Genomic DNA, 18079 nt, shown 5'->3' with positions numbered 1-18079 from the left:
ACCGGTCAACGCAATGATCTCTGGGGAAGGTCTATGCCTTGCAGTGGGGGTCTGTCGGCTGACAAGAAGAAAATTATCACAAGATGACGCCTATTTTTCTACCAAGCAGCGACAAGATATGTTTGTCTCACAAGACAGCGTATATTATCATTAACAGTAACATGAACAATTGAAGTCATAAATTGTATTCTATAAATTTATATAGGATCACAATGGTTAAGCGTATCCACTCACCGTCAATCGAATATCCCACTCATCTTGCCGATTTTGAAGGTAAATAAATAACATTCACAAAGTAATAATTTATTTAATTTAAGTACACCATAATACACATAATACACACAGTTTTGTTTCAGATGTACGCAATGTTGTTACAAAACATTTTAAATGAATTATATTGTCAAAAGTTATTTAACTGACGGAGGTCAATTAAATAAATTAACTAAACGTATTTCGGTATTTTTGGTTTTAATTGTCTTCAAATGATTGACAACTAGAGCCAGGAGTTTTAATTTCTAAGGATTTTATGGAGTAAAAAACGTATTGCTTTACTGTTCTTTTCAAAATTTTACATCTTTCTCAACTTAAGAACTTTTCCTGTGTCTTAATAAACATATAAAATTAATATCTTTTTTAAACTTTCTCTCAATCGTTATCGAGTTTTGCGTCTATTTATACACACACTTATATAGATAATGATTTTACAAAAGAAATTTTCCATTTCAACAATTGTAAATCAAAAATAGTCAATTACAATATAATTTACTTTTTGCACTTAAATAAACCTAAAAAGAAATGATATGTAGTTTAAATATACGTCTTGACTAATAAAATTAGGTTAAAGCACATAGAAGCAGTATTTTATCAGAATAACATTCATTTTATATTATGTGAGTTATTTAACAGATAAAATAAGTCTTAAAAATAATGATGAAAAATTTTGTACAGTAAAATTCTTTTAAAAAAAGTCACAATTTTTTTTTTCTCTACGGTCATATTTAATTCCATAGTAAAAGCTCGGGCTTTAAAAAAATATAACGGAAATATAGTTTGTGTCAGTGAGGCGGTGTGGCAATCGTCTGCCTACGTATAAAGAAAGACGTCGTAGGTCGTGGAAACCACGCGTCTTTATGTCGTCTTGTTATTCAATCAGGCGTCGGTCTTAGAAAGGCATTATTGTCAGATATTACAAGGGGCGACTGGTGAGAACAATAGTAATAAGCGGGCACGGCGCGCGCACTGCACTCTGCGGCAACATACGTCGACGTGCGTGACGGAGTCGACCTACATCAGAACTCCATGGCGGCACTTACCTATTCAAACCGCGGATGCTACCGTATCTCATTACCATTATTTACCTATTTGATGCTGCGTAGTACCAGGATTCAAACTTTCTATTTATATTGGCAATGCATAGAATCTTTACGTTGTACTTTTTCTCATAACACAGAAGGCTCTACGCTGTGTCCTGCATACTAAGCTTCTCGCAGAGGTTAATCGTGTCTAATCAGGCAGCGCGATTTGATTAATTTGAAAGCAGTCACGCGTTCGCGAATCGCCGGCGGACAAGCAGACTTGAATACAACCGTAGTAACAGGAAATATTCACTAGGAGCCAAGTTGTTCCTATGGGAAAGAACGATGTCCATGGATGTAAAAACATTATTTGCTAAATTATATCATAAATATCAGGTATATATGTTACGCCAAGTAAAACCAACGATACACGGGGTGATTGTTTGTAACTACAAAATTAGGGAATGTATTTGACTTTCGAAGAATAGTATACCGTGTCGAAATATAAATAATATAGTAAGAAATAGCGTTTCCAGGAATCAGATTACTACATGTTAAAATTAATTAATATTTATTTATTTATTATTTTTCATATTTCTTGCGGCTTAGGAAAGATGTTAATATTATTTATCGATATTAATTAAGCTGTAAGTAATTAATTAAAAAAAAATCAAAAATCATTAGTGTGCTTAGGGTTACTACACAGTAAATAACTTTTTACAAGATAGGACACCTTGAGAATGATGTTTGCATTCAGATGTATATACATTGTGTGTGTGTGTGTGTGTAGTAATGTATGTATTTGTATGTATATTTATGTATATATACTATAATCTGAAATGTGTAGTACGTTTTAGTATTTTTTTATTTTGTCCCCCTAAACTGTCCTTTTCTGTATAACTCCTATTTCCATCCGAAGGTTGTGCAGTAGAGATCGCCTCGGGCGATAAAACCACCTGTTTTACCATCTCTACATAAATTGTTTAATTTTTAGTTATTTTCTCTTTCTCTTTGTTATATTCTTTTAGAACTTTTTTACTATTTTTACAATAAAGTGGAATTAAATAAACAAACACATAGATACATAAATATGTAATTATATATTATTTCGTTTGCCAGTTACTCACAAGTGTTAGGCCTTCATTATCCAAACAGGTGGTAGACTCATCATGACATTAATAAGATATTTAATACATTGATTTTTGAAAAAAAAATTTTACAACTTTCTATTATTGGTGGATTAACAAAAAGAATGTTATCTCTTAAACTAACTCAACGTGTGTTACCAAACCATAACAAAGTATACGTGTCGTTAAAAATTAATGTGGCCATGCAATCCGTCATAATAAATATGTGTACACGAGCTTTACTATAGTTTGTAAACGTTCCATCTTCTGAATAAGGGCACAGAGATAACTCTATATCAACATCTCAGTAAAGGAAGCCCATATTTATGGATGCAGCACAAAGGTTATTTTACATGTTTAACCTTAAAGGGGCGTCTTTGTTATTCGATAAAAATACAAAATACGATTGATTCCATTGGGTTACGAGTCAAGTTCTTAGTACATTTTTATTTTATTTCGAATTTCAATAATTACTACAAAATTATTATTAATTGCTGAAATACCAATGTTGGTAAAAATTATAATTTGGCTAATTTGTAGTTAAAATTGGACGAAATGTTAAAATTTTTATTCGCTTAAAAAACTTTAAAAATGACAAATCGTAGATTTTGGTAATATTTGCTTAATGTTATAAATATTTATTTCATTTATATGTCACCATCCGTGTAGCAACCATTATGAAATAAAAAAACGTAATTTGAAATTGCCCTTTCAATTTTGGATGAAGGCGCCAAGCTACAATGTGTATAAATTACTTTGAATAATTGTCGTGTCTAAGCGTTGTTAACAAGTGAGCGGACTGATGCGTTCCACGCATTTTTATCGCATGCACCGTAATATTTAAATTGAGTGCAACGATACGAGACTTTTATGGGATTTTAATCGGGCGTTCGATCGACTTTGAGACGAAAAGAGCTTACAATTAACTAACAAATGCTTTGTTATCTGTTGTTTTGTTAGATTTCAAAAAAATCCAAACAATGGCGCGTTATTTACTTTGTTTATTTTATTTTTTATTTTATTTAACAAAATAGTATTTGTATTGTTGTATTGTAATAGTTACAATAAATCGTGTTCGGATGTACTGTGTTTTCGATCTGCGTGCTTGTGACAATGCAATGTCCATTTCAGGTCCGATTTTTCTTATAAACACTTCATGGCATAAATTTTACGGCTAATTTTTTATATAGATTTTAATAAATGTATACGTGACCCAATCCAATAAATGTGATTTAAAACTATAATTAAGTTTTTCAAGCCAGCCGCCGAGTCTACTCTTAATTTTGTTGGATTAGATAGTCTGTGTATTCAAGCATTGTTTGAAATACATATTCGATAATCTGTTAGGAGGGTTAAACAACACGATTTTCACAATAAAAATAAGCTCCATTGCTAAATCTACAAGACGCAATAATATATCATAAAATAAAATAAAATGTCTTACGCGATGCCTATTTTATTACAACTTTCTTTAACCTTAAAATATAAAATGAATTATGATTTAACGGTTTTTTTTGTACCACTTGAAATATGTTCTAAATATTCCGAACCATAATTTTTTCAGACACTTATTAAGATAATACTTTGCTTTTTTCATGGATAAGCTCTTTCTAACGCTCTTTTGACTAAATGATATGCTTCAATTGAAGTACTAACATTTTTAATTTCTTTATCATCATTATTTCAGGCGTAAGATCATTGGCCTCACTGATACATTTCTAACACCGGTTGGCAGCGGTCGTCATCCAGCGTCTTCCAACGACCTTAACAAGACACCACTCGAGAATCCTAATACAGAATTACTTCAATTACTTACTTACTTCAACTTACTAAACTTTCGTTCGTCTACAGATCTTATTTCTTAACCAATCGTTAAGAATTCGTTAAGAAATCATGAGCATAACCGTCTCCATAACTTGCTAAGCAAGTGTGAACTTTTCAATGAGGAAGTGAGAGATCAACTTTCAACGCCGTTAGTCATCACCGGAAACACACGTCGATCATAGACTTTCATCTTTAGTCACTGAAGAATATTGGACAAGAAGATTTTTCGTAGTTTTCTGAACGCCGATTAGATATTTACGTACGGTTTTTTTGATAAATTTGCGCCTGCGCTTTTGACCACCTCTATGTACGCTAATCCAATGTATATGTTAAATGAGGTTCCAGAGAGAACGACCGAATTCCGTTACTAAAAAAAGTTTAGGCCTTTAGCGCCATATCTCAATGCGCAAAAACTGTAAATGTCAAAAATACAAACAGTTTCTTTACTTCAAAAAATCTGGGGAGCTACAAGAGCATTTACAAGGTTAGTCGCTTCTCACACGCTTGAATCTTGACAATGTAACGCCTGATTTTATATATAAAAAAAGTTCAGAAACGCGACGATTAGAAATCTAACAACTGTACGATTGATTATAAAAGGTTTTATCAATGCAACATAAATGTGAAATTGAGGAATAAATTTTATCCACTGCAATCAGTGTGAAGTCGATACTCTGGTAGAACCAAGCTCCGAATGAAACCATGCTCTCTGTGACACAAATGCCCCACATAACTCCTCTTTGGGACGATAAATACTAAATAACAAATCGTTTTCAGCCATTGACAGTGCAGGTAATGGGTGCCAGCGCATTGGTAACCATTCAAACAATTTATTACCGTGGTAAAATATGCCGCGGCATGCTTGCTATATAGGTGCGTGCGATATAAATCCTGACCGTTCCGTTTTAACATGTAAAATTTACATTTTTAATTAAACATATTTAAATTACGAATATGTAGACAATTCATAAGAAAATTGCTTCCTTGTGATAAACTAAATAAGAATAAGTTACTTCTGTCTATTATCTATCGGTACTATAGACAATATTTGAAATTAAAAAATATTTAAGTGGTCACGTAAGATTTTCTGTTAGCTTCAATACGTTTTTCTCAAAATCCGATTATTTAGGTGCAAAAGAAATACTTATTTCTGCCGCCAAGTTTTACTTTGTAAATATTATTGTCCGTGTAATACATGTCATTTTTTACCAAGTAAATGTAATATACCATACTGTTAAAATATGAATTAACAGTAATGATGCAATAAAAACGAAAATCCAACTCTAACTAGCCGTACTTAATCTGGCCATAAATACTTTTATAATTATAAATAAACAAACATTACTTTTGAATTTGGAATCTGTCGATTTTAAAAAGTGTTCTCTTATTTTCGCGTCAATGTCCTGTAAAATATTTTGTAATAATAAATTGAAGTGGGGTGATACAGAGAACTGAATCGTTTTGATTGCATTACATGTAGTAGCTTTGCGCCAAATACAAATTTTAAAATCTTCCATACACTTGGTATTAGTCAAATGTTTGTATACCGGTTTATTAGTAGGTAAAATGAAATCTCATCTGTTTGTTCCAGAAAAATATCTGGCCGTCCACGTCGTGTTCGTACGAAAAAGTTGATCAAAGCAGTAAGGGAAAGAATTAGAAGATATCCATCCTATCAGAAAGCAAAAGATTTTGTCGCGGGAGATGAAGATAGCACCTACATGGTTCCCGTGTCGCGTATTTTAAAAGATGACTAAGGAGTTGTGGCCTATTAGAGACACTTTACTTGACTATAATTTAAGAAAGGATAGAGTGGTAAAATCCTATTGTAAAAAAGGTATTAAAACAGCGGCACAAGTGTATCAAGTTACCAATCTTGAGTAGGTAGTTTAGCCCCTCAACAACGCCAGGTTCAGTAACCAAGTAAGATTCTTTTAGTAAGACTCGGCGCATGGTCATAAAACTCGATTCGGATCTTGGTTAAAAAACGAACGTTCCAGACTTCATCAGAACTGGCCGACGTGTCATCTTGACCTTGATCCAGCTGATTATAACTTAAGATTCGTTTAAGAGAGAAAAGTTGCTCTAAACGCCATGATAATTAAGAATCTATAAAACTATCCACCCTATTGACAGTAAAATTATTTCCCACAGAAAAAAGAGCGTGATCCTTTTGATAACTGGCCTGTAGGCTTATAGAACTTATGAAGACCACTTCTAATAAAATTTACACATTTTTAGTTGTTTTGTATTACTGTATTAAACTAACACACTGTAATATTGACAAATGTTACGTACTATAAAAATGTTGATTTTTTTTAAAAAATATGTTTTTGGATAAATTAAATATGTTAAATTAATTTATTTGTATGATAATTAAAAATAAAAAAGTTAAGTAATTGTGATTGTCTGAAAGAAATCTCCGTTTATAATAATACAACAAACATTGGGTTTGTGCTTCATCTTTTTTCTATTTCATATGACTTACGAAATGAATACACATTTATTCATGCAATGCAACATTTGGCTTAATTTTGGCGCCCGCTTTTCAGAGGCACCTGTAGTGAACCTCCCGTCCGCCATATGCACATCCTTATTCGAGAGATCTTTGATCTAGTGACAGCGGAGGAAACGGTATATGCGAAGCAGGCGGCCATTGCAAATGCCGTATACTAAAATAATCATTAATATTAATAATAGTATAATATTAGTAATAGTAGTAATTTTTAACATTCATGACTTTATATTTAAACATGCCATGTCTCTATTAATGTAAAATATATGTGATATTACTGCAAAACAACAATTTTATTTGTTACAATTTGGGAGGAACGCTAGCATACGTAAGAAAGTATAAATGACTGATCGAAATCTAATGTTTTTATAGCAAATTTGCTGAGAGAGTTTTAATAGATAGTCTTTAACTATACATTACCAACAAGTAATTCATACTAATGGGTCTTAATGCAGATATACAACGCTTCTTCTCTTTTCTGTCCAGAGGCATACAAAATGTCATGATCACCTAATAAAATAACAGTTAGGTAACAAGTGTACAATAGATAATAAATAGTTTAATATCAAATAAAATTAATATAAAATATGTGTATTTACTTTTATAATTATTTTGTGTCAACCTTATGACATGTTAATATACAATCAATTTAAAATGCCTACATAAAATTAATTATTTTGCCATTTGATTAGATATAATATAGCTGTTACAAACATTATCATAAGTTAATTAATTTATCTGTCAAAAATTCGTCGACTAAAAAATAACGTTTATTACGCTACGCTGAGCTGACTACTGATTTTTTTGTATAGTATCTTGGGCAATCGCAGCCTGGGTAGCGGTAAGTACACTACGAAATATTTTATCATCTAATATACGCCAGTGTCTTAATACGAAAGTTTATAACTATAGACCACATAGCGCACAGAAAAGAAGATGAGACTGGCAAGTTTACGTCCAACTACAAGTTCTACAGACGGCCGTGCTAAGGTTATCGGAATACGTTGGATGCAGCCGGATTCCAAATGGTTCTTTGAATTTTTGTTGAACGAGGCCTATATGCTCAGCAGTGAACGTCCTGTAGATAAAATCAAGGTTATAGGTTTCAATGGCCTACCTTCATTACAGGAAGCTGTATAGGTCCAGGAGTCGTTGTTTTTAACTTGCAATGGTAATGACTGTCTTTTCCAGGAGTTGTATCAATGTTTTATTCTGATCCACTGATGGCTTCATAATTGGAATACCGATGCAGCTTAATCTTTGTTTGTCCAATGCTTGGGTTTGTTTCCTTATGCTCATGTTCCAGTCAGGCTGGCCTTTTGTAAATTATCAAGATATGTAATTTATATTAGTAATCATATATTTCATAAATGTTTTATTCAAGGTGTTTGTCGCTTTATATTATCTCTTCACCGCGTTTTTACTAGCATAGTGCTTTAGGCGCATAGCCTCTACGTTTGGACCTCCAATGGAACGTTGGTTTCAACAGTTACATTATTTATTTTTCGACATAAAGAGAAGAAGTGACATAAGAACGTTACCTAAATTGGCGATCCGTCAAAGGACTGAATACAAGGGTCTCCAAAACAGGACCTTGGCCATTTGGCCTTGACCACTAGGATTTGGACAGAGATACTATTTAATTCGATTCTGCGTGTAGTAGTTCCATTACCCGGGAGGACGAGCGTAACTCGACATCCGAATTTCACTTATTAAGGGGATTGAAGGTTGCCTTCGAGGATAAGGTTGGTTTAGTAAAAGGCATTGTGTACATCATGTGTACGTCATGATACGTTTTTAAAGAATCGTACTAAAGTACGTCATCCCAGATCTACTTGAAGTTTTGCATTGACCACGGAGCTTTACATTGCTGAAGCAAATGCGTACCACCGTCAGTTGAACGTACTTCTCGTCTAATTATTTTTTGTCTCGGTTTTATGAAAGGCATATCGAAAACCATTATTATTTAACATCAGAAAATTTTTATGAACAGTGTAAATTTAAATGCACATAATTTTATAATACGTATTTATCTTAAAGGATTCTGGCAATTAAAACCACATCATTTTATATTTAAGTTCTAGTCGTACCAATGACATTTACTAATAAATATTTTATTTGGTTATAAATGTTACGAGAAATTAATTTGAAATTTAATTATAATCTACTTACTATGCTATACAGAGTGTTTGGTTTCAGATGTAAAAGCTTTAAAGGAATGAATGCTCAATTTATAGATCAATTGTCAGGAAAATAACGTTTTAAACTTATTTCCAATCACCAAGTTTAAAGTAATCGCTCTGAAATATGTGTTATTATAATAACTTCTGGCAGTACCAAGTCAAGTAAAGTAATTCATATTTTGAAAATGCTTTTTGTTACTATATTATGATGATGTTATTCATTTATTATCAAATGATTGATTTTTCAATAGTATTAACCATATATTAATTGACAGGATTGAACTAAAATATATTAAAAATACTCCTAAAGCTTACATATACTCCTGTAATCAATCACTCTGTATAAGAGATTTCTTCCTATGTATTTTCTCAAAACGATAACGCTGGAGCCTTATAGTTAGTAATAGTATTCAGTACTTAGAGATTTACTTCTATGACCAATCATTCTGTATACGTGAAATACGCCCGTACTAAACAATTTACATATTCAAATGTAATACAATTATAATTGTTATGAGATTTCTATTATTAACGACTGCAGACCATTGGGACGAATATTCATTATCTTTCGAAACTATCGGAAATTATTTTAGTGGTTTGTGTTTAATCATTATTAGTTCATCTTAAATAAATAAACATCAACGTAGAAGATTTCCATTAATAGAATAGTTAAATGTTTACGAAATTTCACAATAAATTAACGCCTTGCAGTAAATCCATCAACATAAATTTATTCACGCAATATATCAATTTGCTAAGTGAGCACCATAAACGATGAGGTTTGTATAGCCTTGCTAAATGCAACACCTTTTAAGAACCTCGGGAGGCTTCATCTCCTTCTTTTATGACAGAGCAACTTGAATTTAAAACTTTTGCATGCAGATTTGTTTCGAACGCAAAAAATAATGATAAATTGAATAAAGATTTGGTGATTTCGAAAAAAAATGAGCGCTACATAAAAATGCCATTAATTATTTTCGTATGATAGTTGTTAATTTTATTGATTTTTCTTAAAATATTTTACTATTTTAAATTTCAATCATCGATTAAAGACAGACAGTATAAAAAAATTACTTTTTTTAGTAATTGCTTAATATTTTGTAAAGAATTCAGGCACATTTTTCGTTGTGTTCAGAAGCGCCAAAAATAATATTAAGCCAAATGAACAAATGAAAGAACTATCGAGATCGAATCAGAATCTAAGGTCATCTAAGATCTAAGGTCATCGATGTATGCTCGAAAAATCGCTCGTCTGAAGTGGCAGTGAAGGACATCGCTAGTGCAACCGATAGCTATTGAGGCCAAAAGATTCTCAAGTAGCTACTACGTGCCGGTAGACGCGTCGTGGGCAGGCCCACATTAAGTGGACCGGTGACTTTGTCCAGATCACGAGAAGACGCTGGATGCGGGTAGCACAAGATCGGTCATCGCGGCGATATTGATCAGCCTATGCCTTGCTATTGGCCTCTATCAGCTGAAAAGAAGAAAGGGCCGTCTTACAAGAACATAACAAGCATATGATTTGTAAGGTAAATTTTAATTCATTATTTCTACTTTACTGATTTCATAATAATAATAATCAACTATTTTTATTTTTATCTCTTCGTCTATCTACCCGTTAATGATTTCAAATTAACAATTTAGAGTATATAATTTAAATTAAACATACACGCAAACAATAATAGCACTGGAATGAATTAGGGGAATTTTGGCTGTCTTATGTTCCAGTTTCGAAAGTTTCATTAAAGTCTAAGAAAATGTATCTATTGCCGAGGCTATAATATACGGTTAAACCATTGAAAGAGATAAGTGTTAAAGCCCAATCACGAAATGAGAAGATAGCCTTAAATATCCGCAATTAATTTTTCGGTATCAATCACATTACAAGACACCACTATATGTGCTTTTACAGATTCCGCGGTCGCGGAAAGCCCTTAACTGAAACCTTGTTCATGTAACCTGACTGGAAGGCTTCCGTGTAAACCGGAGCTCAGTATAAGCAAAAGTTACATACGTACGTACGTATATTAAAAAGAATATCCAAATGCACAGTAAAATCTGAATATAGAGGTGTTACGTTATTAGTTGCTACCGATTGGCGCCCACTCACCGAGCAAACAAATTTATGTTATTATAAAATAGAAATAACGTCATATATTGTGGGTAAAATATTCGAACACTTAAATAAAAAAAAAATTAAAATTACAATAATTTACAAATGAACATTTGTTTGTTTTTATTTATGATGTATAAGGTAACATTATTTTCTACACAAACTTACAACGCAGAGTTGAATGATTAAATGTCGTTACAAGTTGATTTATTGATAAGTTGGATGGTGTAGCAACAATGTCGGCTTTATGAAGAATTGAGATTCTAATTAAACTGCATTGTGCGGCGTGATTTGATGAATAACATATAACTCGAACATTTGGCCTATTCCTTATTTTAATTTATAATTAATTCGTTACTTTAAATATTTTTTATGTATAATACTGTCTAAAAGTCAAATTTGAATGAAATAATAGTTGATTTTTTAAAAAGACAAAATGATAATAGTGGATAATTTGAACATTTTCACCAGTGCGCTATGTACACATTGTTCTCTATACGAATCATAATAAAATAAGAGCAAACATGTTACGGATGTTATGTTAATATATTAAGATGGCGCCGAGAATTAAATTCCTCTAATCATATTTACAAAGGTTGAGTCTAGCTAAACCACTAATCAAGAACTCCAACAAGGCTAGAGGTTAAAGATTACTTAATGCATGACAGCTATAAGAAGCTGTCTTATAATGAGTAAGCTATGCGTTCTTTCTTATTCAAACTATTTTTTTAGTTGTATAGTTGTACATTAAAAATTAGCCGCTTAGAGCGCTAAAGCCAGTTAAATTAAAGTGATAAGCTTAGTATTCCTTGCTAAGTAACTTATCTTTTTAATTGAATTAGTGGCATTATATAGCTGCTGACGACAGAGAGATGAAAAATTAAAAACTAATTACTTAGTAATAACTCATGCCATGTATTTCATTAATCAAGTTAAACGATTAAAATTCTCCGCTGAGAATGATTTTCGAAATTCATCATACGTATTTGTAATAAACTGGCTTGGAGATAAGTGATACGCCCGATGTCTTGTTGTTTGTATTATTCGCGTGCTTGTACGTTATACTAACATTTAATTTCAAGCTCATTCGAACTAACAGCGTTTTATGGCGCTAAGCTGTAATCACTGGATCGTGTAAATCGACTTGTCAGCTTCAGTTCGTGATAGTTAATTACAGAAAAGAGGAAGAATTTATTTTATACACTATAATGTTGTTCGGAAAAGTAACATTGTATATTTTTTTAAAGTCATTTGTTTGACATTTACAGAAAATTTTAAATTAGAAATGAATTGTCAAAATTTAATGACAAACTGTTATTATGGTTAAATGAAAATTTGTTAATGATTCCATCAAATAACGCCAATTACATAATTACATACAATGGTTTAATTAATCTAAATATGAAATAAAGAGGTGATGTCAACAAATTATTACGGATCTGGCTGGGATTGCCAGAAATATTTTTCCAAAATTCGATAGAAGTATATTACCTAAAATATATAATGATTGTTTTTTTACATAAATCGAACTTAAAGGTAAACTTAAACTTCTTAATTATCCTAACTAACTGAAGATACCCTTACTTAATTAGGATTTTTGCAAGGAACTTTAAACAACAAAAACTTTCAACCAAAAAGATAATAAATATGTACGTATTTTAATTAAATAACTGCCATGTTGCCCTCGTTGGAATATGTATAAACTTTTAAATTGTTTAATATTTACTTGTCTTTTTTCCCGCTAAATACAGAAAATATTACGCATACATTTTCTCTAGTTTTCCGCTAAATATTATATACATAAAACATACCGACTTAACTATCAAAATGGCGAATGCAAAGGCTGTGTTGTACTCTGATTAAGTGTTTCAAAGCAGCTTAGTACAAAAATTTTGTGGGCTCCAGGAAATAAGAGAAAATTCCTTGCTTTTTAGTGTCAGGAAAACTCCTTCATACCATAGTAGATAAAAATCTGCATACTACAAAATGTGGCTCATAGAATTACATTTCAAATTAACGAAAACATTAGTTTACATTTCATTAACATTTAGTTAGTGCCTACCTCATCGCCTTAGCGTATTTTGATTATACACAAAAGGTGACCCAGTAGCAATACGGTAGAATCAAGCACAATTTGTATGCGCCGTCAATACCACCCGACATTTATTACTAACTCGCTTATAGTCATTAGCCTTTAGCGAGCTTCGCTCTTGAGGTATTAAAACGAACATAGCCGTTCTAACCATTAACATGTAAGCCTCCTGATTTGATCTTAAAGTCTTCAGGTACTGCTTAGCAAATAAATTGCGCGGCAAGTAGTAAAGTAAACATGCTGCTTCATTGACTCGTTAGTGGAAGTTGCAGACAGGTATTCACAACAGAACTTTTGCTTTAAGATAATTTTACTTTCATGATTTTGTGAATTAATTTAAAAATAAGTGTACACTTTTTTATTCTACGGTTACATTTCTAAAGCTTGTAGTAAAAACAGGTGTACTGAATCTGTCACACTTCCTAAATTTATCGAAGTGTTACTGCTCTTTCTATATTAGCGAGATAGCGAGGCTTCTTTAGTCGACCAAGCCTTACCGGAATGGTATAGTATAATATAGTGCCACAAACCATGGTTCTCGAGCTTCGCTATTTAGACTAGTATTTTGGTTCAAAACCAATAAGAACTCTTACCAGGAATCGTTGCCAGGTTCATGGGCACTCCATGGAGCCTCATAGTCGTCCAGAGAGCTTGAGGCCCTTCCAATCCATGAAGTACTATGTAACGTACCGAGCTGAGTTAAACAAACAAACTTCCTTGAGTGCTTAACAACTGCTAAGAAGAACTGCACAAGTAAACCCAACTATTAAACAGCCAAAACCTGTAACTTAAAATTTTTCCGATATTTCTTAAGAATTCGTAGAAAATGAGAAAGAAACTATTTTATTAAATATTGCGTAATACTTTTGTTAATTTTTCACGAAAATATAATAATTAAGATAAAAGATATTGTATAAAAATATTAAACTGTTTATTTATTTATTCAGAGTCCTTAAGAATTGAGCACGCATAATAGAATATAAACATTAACAGATACGCGAATTACCAAGTAGACTTTATCAAAATTTAATTAAGAATGTAGACAAACAAAAAGGAAAACTTTGGATTATTATGATAGCGTGACGAGAAGAAGAGTGTTTTATATATTTTATTAATAATATTATTATATTATTAGGTTGAAGGTATCAAAACCATAAAGTGAGCTTTGACTCTTTTTTTCATTCAGTACATTCTTCTGATCATTGAACTACTATAATATTATTGCATTAGAGCTATTTTTGTTTGCTGATATAAAGATAGTATAATTATAAATTATATTTCCGGTTTCCTTTATAAAATTTCTGAGTACATTATAAAAATCATTCACGATTTTACTACGTTTGAAGTTGAGGTATGAAAGGCTAAAAAATTAAGTGCGACGCTACATCATAAAAACAATTTTTTTTTCAACATAAGTCAAACATCGCCTCGTTTACTGCTATATCATCGATTCTTAGTATTTTATAACAAACAGTTAACTGTATTAACAGTCGCTGTAGATAACACGATAATTTTCGGTTTTCCCCCTTACATAAAATACATGTGTTCATCTCGACTCTTATTAATGGAAAATACAAAATTATTATTAAATAAGAAGTTCAATGTATTTTCTTTAATTGTAATAAGAAAATTTTGTTGTTTTGTTTTTCGGAGGTGTTCATTTGACAATTTGCTAAACATACAATTTTTTTCCACGGTAGAGAGCTTTTCGTGCAATCAGATCCAGGTTCTCTCAGAGAAAAGTTTAGTCAAGAAAGTATTATGACGGTACATAGTCGATAAATACGTGACAGTCTGATCTATGCGCATACATTTACAAAAATATTTGTATACAGAGATGTAAATACGGTTAAAAATATAATAAAAATTAGTAACTCTTTCGTGGACAACTGTGTAATGTATTATAATATTATATATAGATATATATAATAGAGTGTACTGTATTATAATACATTATATTATAATGTATTATAATACAGTACACTCTTATCCTGTTATCATGACAATTATAGTCTTAAAATTACCATGTAAACTTTTTTGGAAATTCATGAAAACACTTGTTTTAAGACATACATGTATATAATTATATTTCCCTGTTAAAGTGAATTTTTAAGCAATAATAAAGCTTGACAATGAATTTCATTAGTTATTTGAAGATTTATTTATATAATTAGTTTATTAAGAATGTTGTTACAGTGACCGCAACAAAAACCCTGTGTTGCGCTCTCTAAAGGACGTGTTTAGAACCATCGCAGCTTAATTTTAATTACACCATTATAATTATAAGGAAACTCAATCTGATTCCTGTTTCGATCGAATTGGATTCTTCTGTCATTCTTTTTATGACGTACATTAGTGGTCATTGTAAATGCGAATAATAAAAATAGTAATTAAATAAATAAATAGGGAAAGTGATAATTTGTGATACAATCAGTACATCATTGATACAAACTAATTTGGAATATTAGTAACTTTTTCTTACTACATCGTCTTTTAAATCAAATTGGTAGAAATAAGCACAGTAGATAACTTTAAAAAAAAGATTTTCCGGGAGTATTTATTTAAATCTCTTTAAAAGATTTAACAATTTTCTTTATAAAATATTACTAATATACTATTTATGATAAAATGGGAAACATGGATACAAGTTCTACGAAAACTAGCACTTAAGAAAATAACAAATTAATAAATAAATGTGAAACACCAGTCCTATTGTTAATCTCTGGTGCAGGCCAGCGGTGTCCATTGTCGAGAAGTCTCTCTTACGGGTAAAATGTTGACGATGATGGATGAATAAATGAAGTTAATAAGCAATGTTAGATGATGAATCTGCAGGATAATGAGATGAAGAAGGGTAAGTAGTGATTAATGTGGAGGCTGGGGGCGCGGGACGTGGGCGGCGGGACGCGAGCGTCGCTTGCAGACCAGAGGCGGGCGCAGGATGAACACTCCGCAGCTCGTTCCGTGCGTAGCCTGACGCCTCCCGTACTTCTATGCGCTGTGCAACTTCGTACACGAACACGACTTTCAGTGACGCGCGCGTAACATTCGCCCGCCAATTTATTGTGCCTAAACTAATATGTACCCTTTACTTAATTATTTGTGTTTTTATATATTAGCGTATTGTGAGTGCGCTCAAAGTTTTAAAAGAGAAATACCCTATGAATGTTATCCGCTTTTAAAATTATTTTAAATTTAAGTGGTTGTTTATTGGTGGCTATTAAACAATACAGTGAAACATTGAGTATGTGGTAATTTCAAATAACAAACAATGAATATCAGGGTGAAGAACCACGTTCAAACACCAGAAAAAACAAATAAAAAAAGAAGAGTAAGTATTTTTATATTCACTTTCTTATTTCATAACGTTTGTTTATATAATTAATTAATATTAGAAACCTAAGATTTATAATAATTTTCATACATATCAGTTAGGTGTTGATACTGATCTCGACACTATGAACCTGAAATTATATTTTTAATTTTACTTAAAAATTATAACTCTACACGTTAATAAATATTATGATGTTATTTGTCCTTTTTTATAATTATTTAATGTAAGTCAAGATAAACATTATACAAATGTAATGATAAGAAAATATCACAAAAACTAGAACGACATTACAATGTTGCCTTTAGTCACACGCTAATTAATTGAATTAAATATTAATTATTATTGGCAATTAATGTCTATCAAATATAATCATAAACAAATGTCTAATCTATAATGTTATTATATGTTACAGTTATAGTTACAATTTTGCATAAACTTTACTCGATACATAAAGTTCTGTTTCACAATTGCGGTATCATAAAAAGCAAAAGCAAAAGCTTGTAGAAAATCTTGTAGTATCTCAATGTGACTTTGTGTCATTTGATGCAGAGTTCGTTTACTTTAGCGTAGGTAATTAAATCGTATTTATTAATGCTATTTCACGTTGTACTTATTATTTCCTCATTAAAAGTGCAACCGATAGTCTTACAACCGCGATAACTAATGGATGCCCCTTTATAAACATACAGAAGCTATCGCAAATACATTAGATAATGTTATTGTCGAATGCATTGCATAAGTTAAATATTTTACATATTTATCTAAACATACGATAGCAATTCGTCTAACGTAATAATGATGAAAAAAGATGAAAGAAAAATTTGCATAAAAATTATGCTCCTTATTACTTGATATGGCAAGCTCTATTCCTAATGTACAAATATATCTATTTCCAAATGTGTTGGATGTCAAATATTGTTGGATTAGAAATTCATTATTCTGCAGATTCAAAGTTAATTTAATTTTTTTCATTTAATTTTTTTATGCAAAATATTACTGTTAAAGAATAAAAACAAGTTTAAGGGATTGCATATAAGTGAACATATTAACAAAAAGATTTCTTATTATGCAATTTTGTAAAGTGTAAAGTTTAGTCCTTACCGATCAACGCCAAACATTTCATAATAGGTATAGGCGCTTCTTTGAAAAAAATCTATTGTTTATAAAAGAGTTATTTATTATTTATACCACTACACTACTATTATTGCGGATGGTTTACTAAAAAACAGTATACTACTACATAGCAGCGGTAAAACGTATCAATAAAGATATTAAATTAGAATGACTGAAATAACCTTTTCATCTTACATTTTTCACGTAAATAAGATAAAGACTAAAATAAATACTATTAAAATGATACTACATATTAACTGTAACAAATAGCAATAAGCTTTCACTTGTAAACATTTTTCAAAGATGATTAAAAGTATTTGTGTTCGCTAAATAAACTGAAAACTATACACTTCAATTTCTTTGCAGAGAACACTTATTATTCTCTGACATGAAAATTATTTAATACTAAGTTTACATAATAATAATTCATACCAAAATAATGATTTTTAACATATATTTTATTAATATACATATACAGTGTAT

The 18079-nt window shown here is 31.2% G+C and overlaps 1 protein-coding gene across 2 annotated transcripts in view; it reads left to right on the top strand.

Moving 5' to 3' along the window:
- Positions 1–16110: 16110 nt before the first annotated feature.
- The window catches only part of LOC137922053 (high affinity nerve growth factor receptor-like), a 48766-nt gene continuing 46797 nt past the window's right edge, over positions 16111–18079 (top strand). For both annotated transcript variants that reach the window (XM_068764903.1, XM_068764900.1), the window contains exon 1: positions 16111–16480. In XM_068764903.1, coding sequence (XP_068621004.1) covers positions 16421–16480 — 60 coding nt within the window. In that variant the 5' untranslated portion in view covers positions 16111–16420. The remainder of the gene's footprint in view (positions 16481–18079) is intronic.

This window comes from Battus philenor, unplaced genomic scaffold (assembly GCF_028537555.1).
Source record: "Battus philenor isolate CCGP_79_NKW_IND1 unplaced genomic scaffold, ilBatPhil1.0.hap1 SCAF_2, whole genome shotgun sequence".
In the NCBI taxonomy this organism is placed as follows: Eukaryota; Metazoa; Arthropoda; class Insecta; order Lepidoptera; family Papilionidae; genus Battus; species Battus philenor.
Note: the sequence above shows the minus strand (reverse complement) of the source record. Positions and strands in the feature narration are given on the sequence as shown.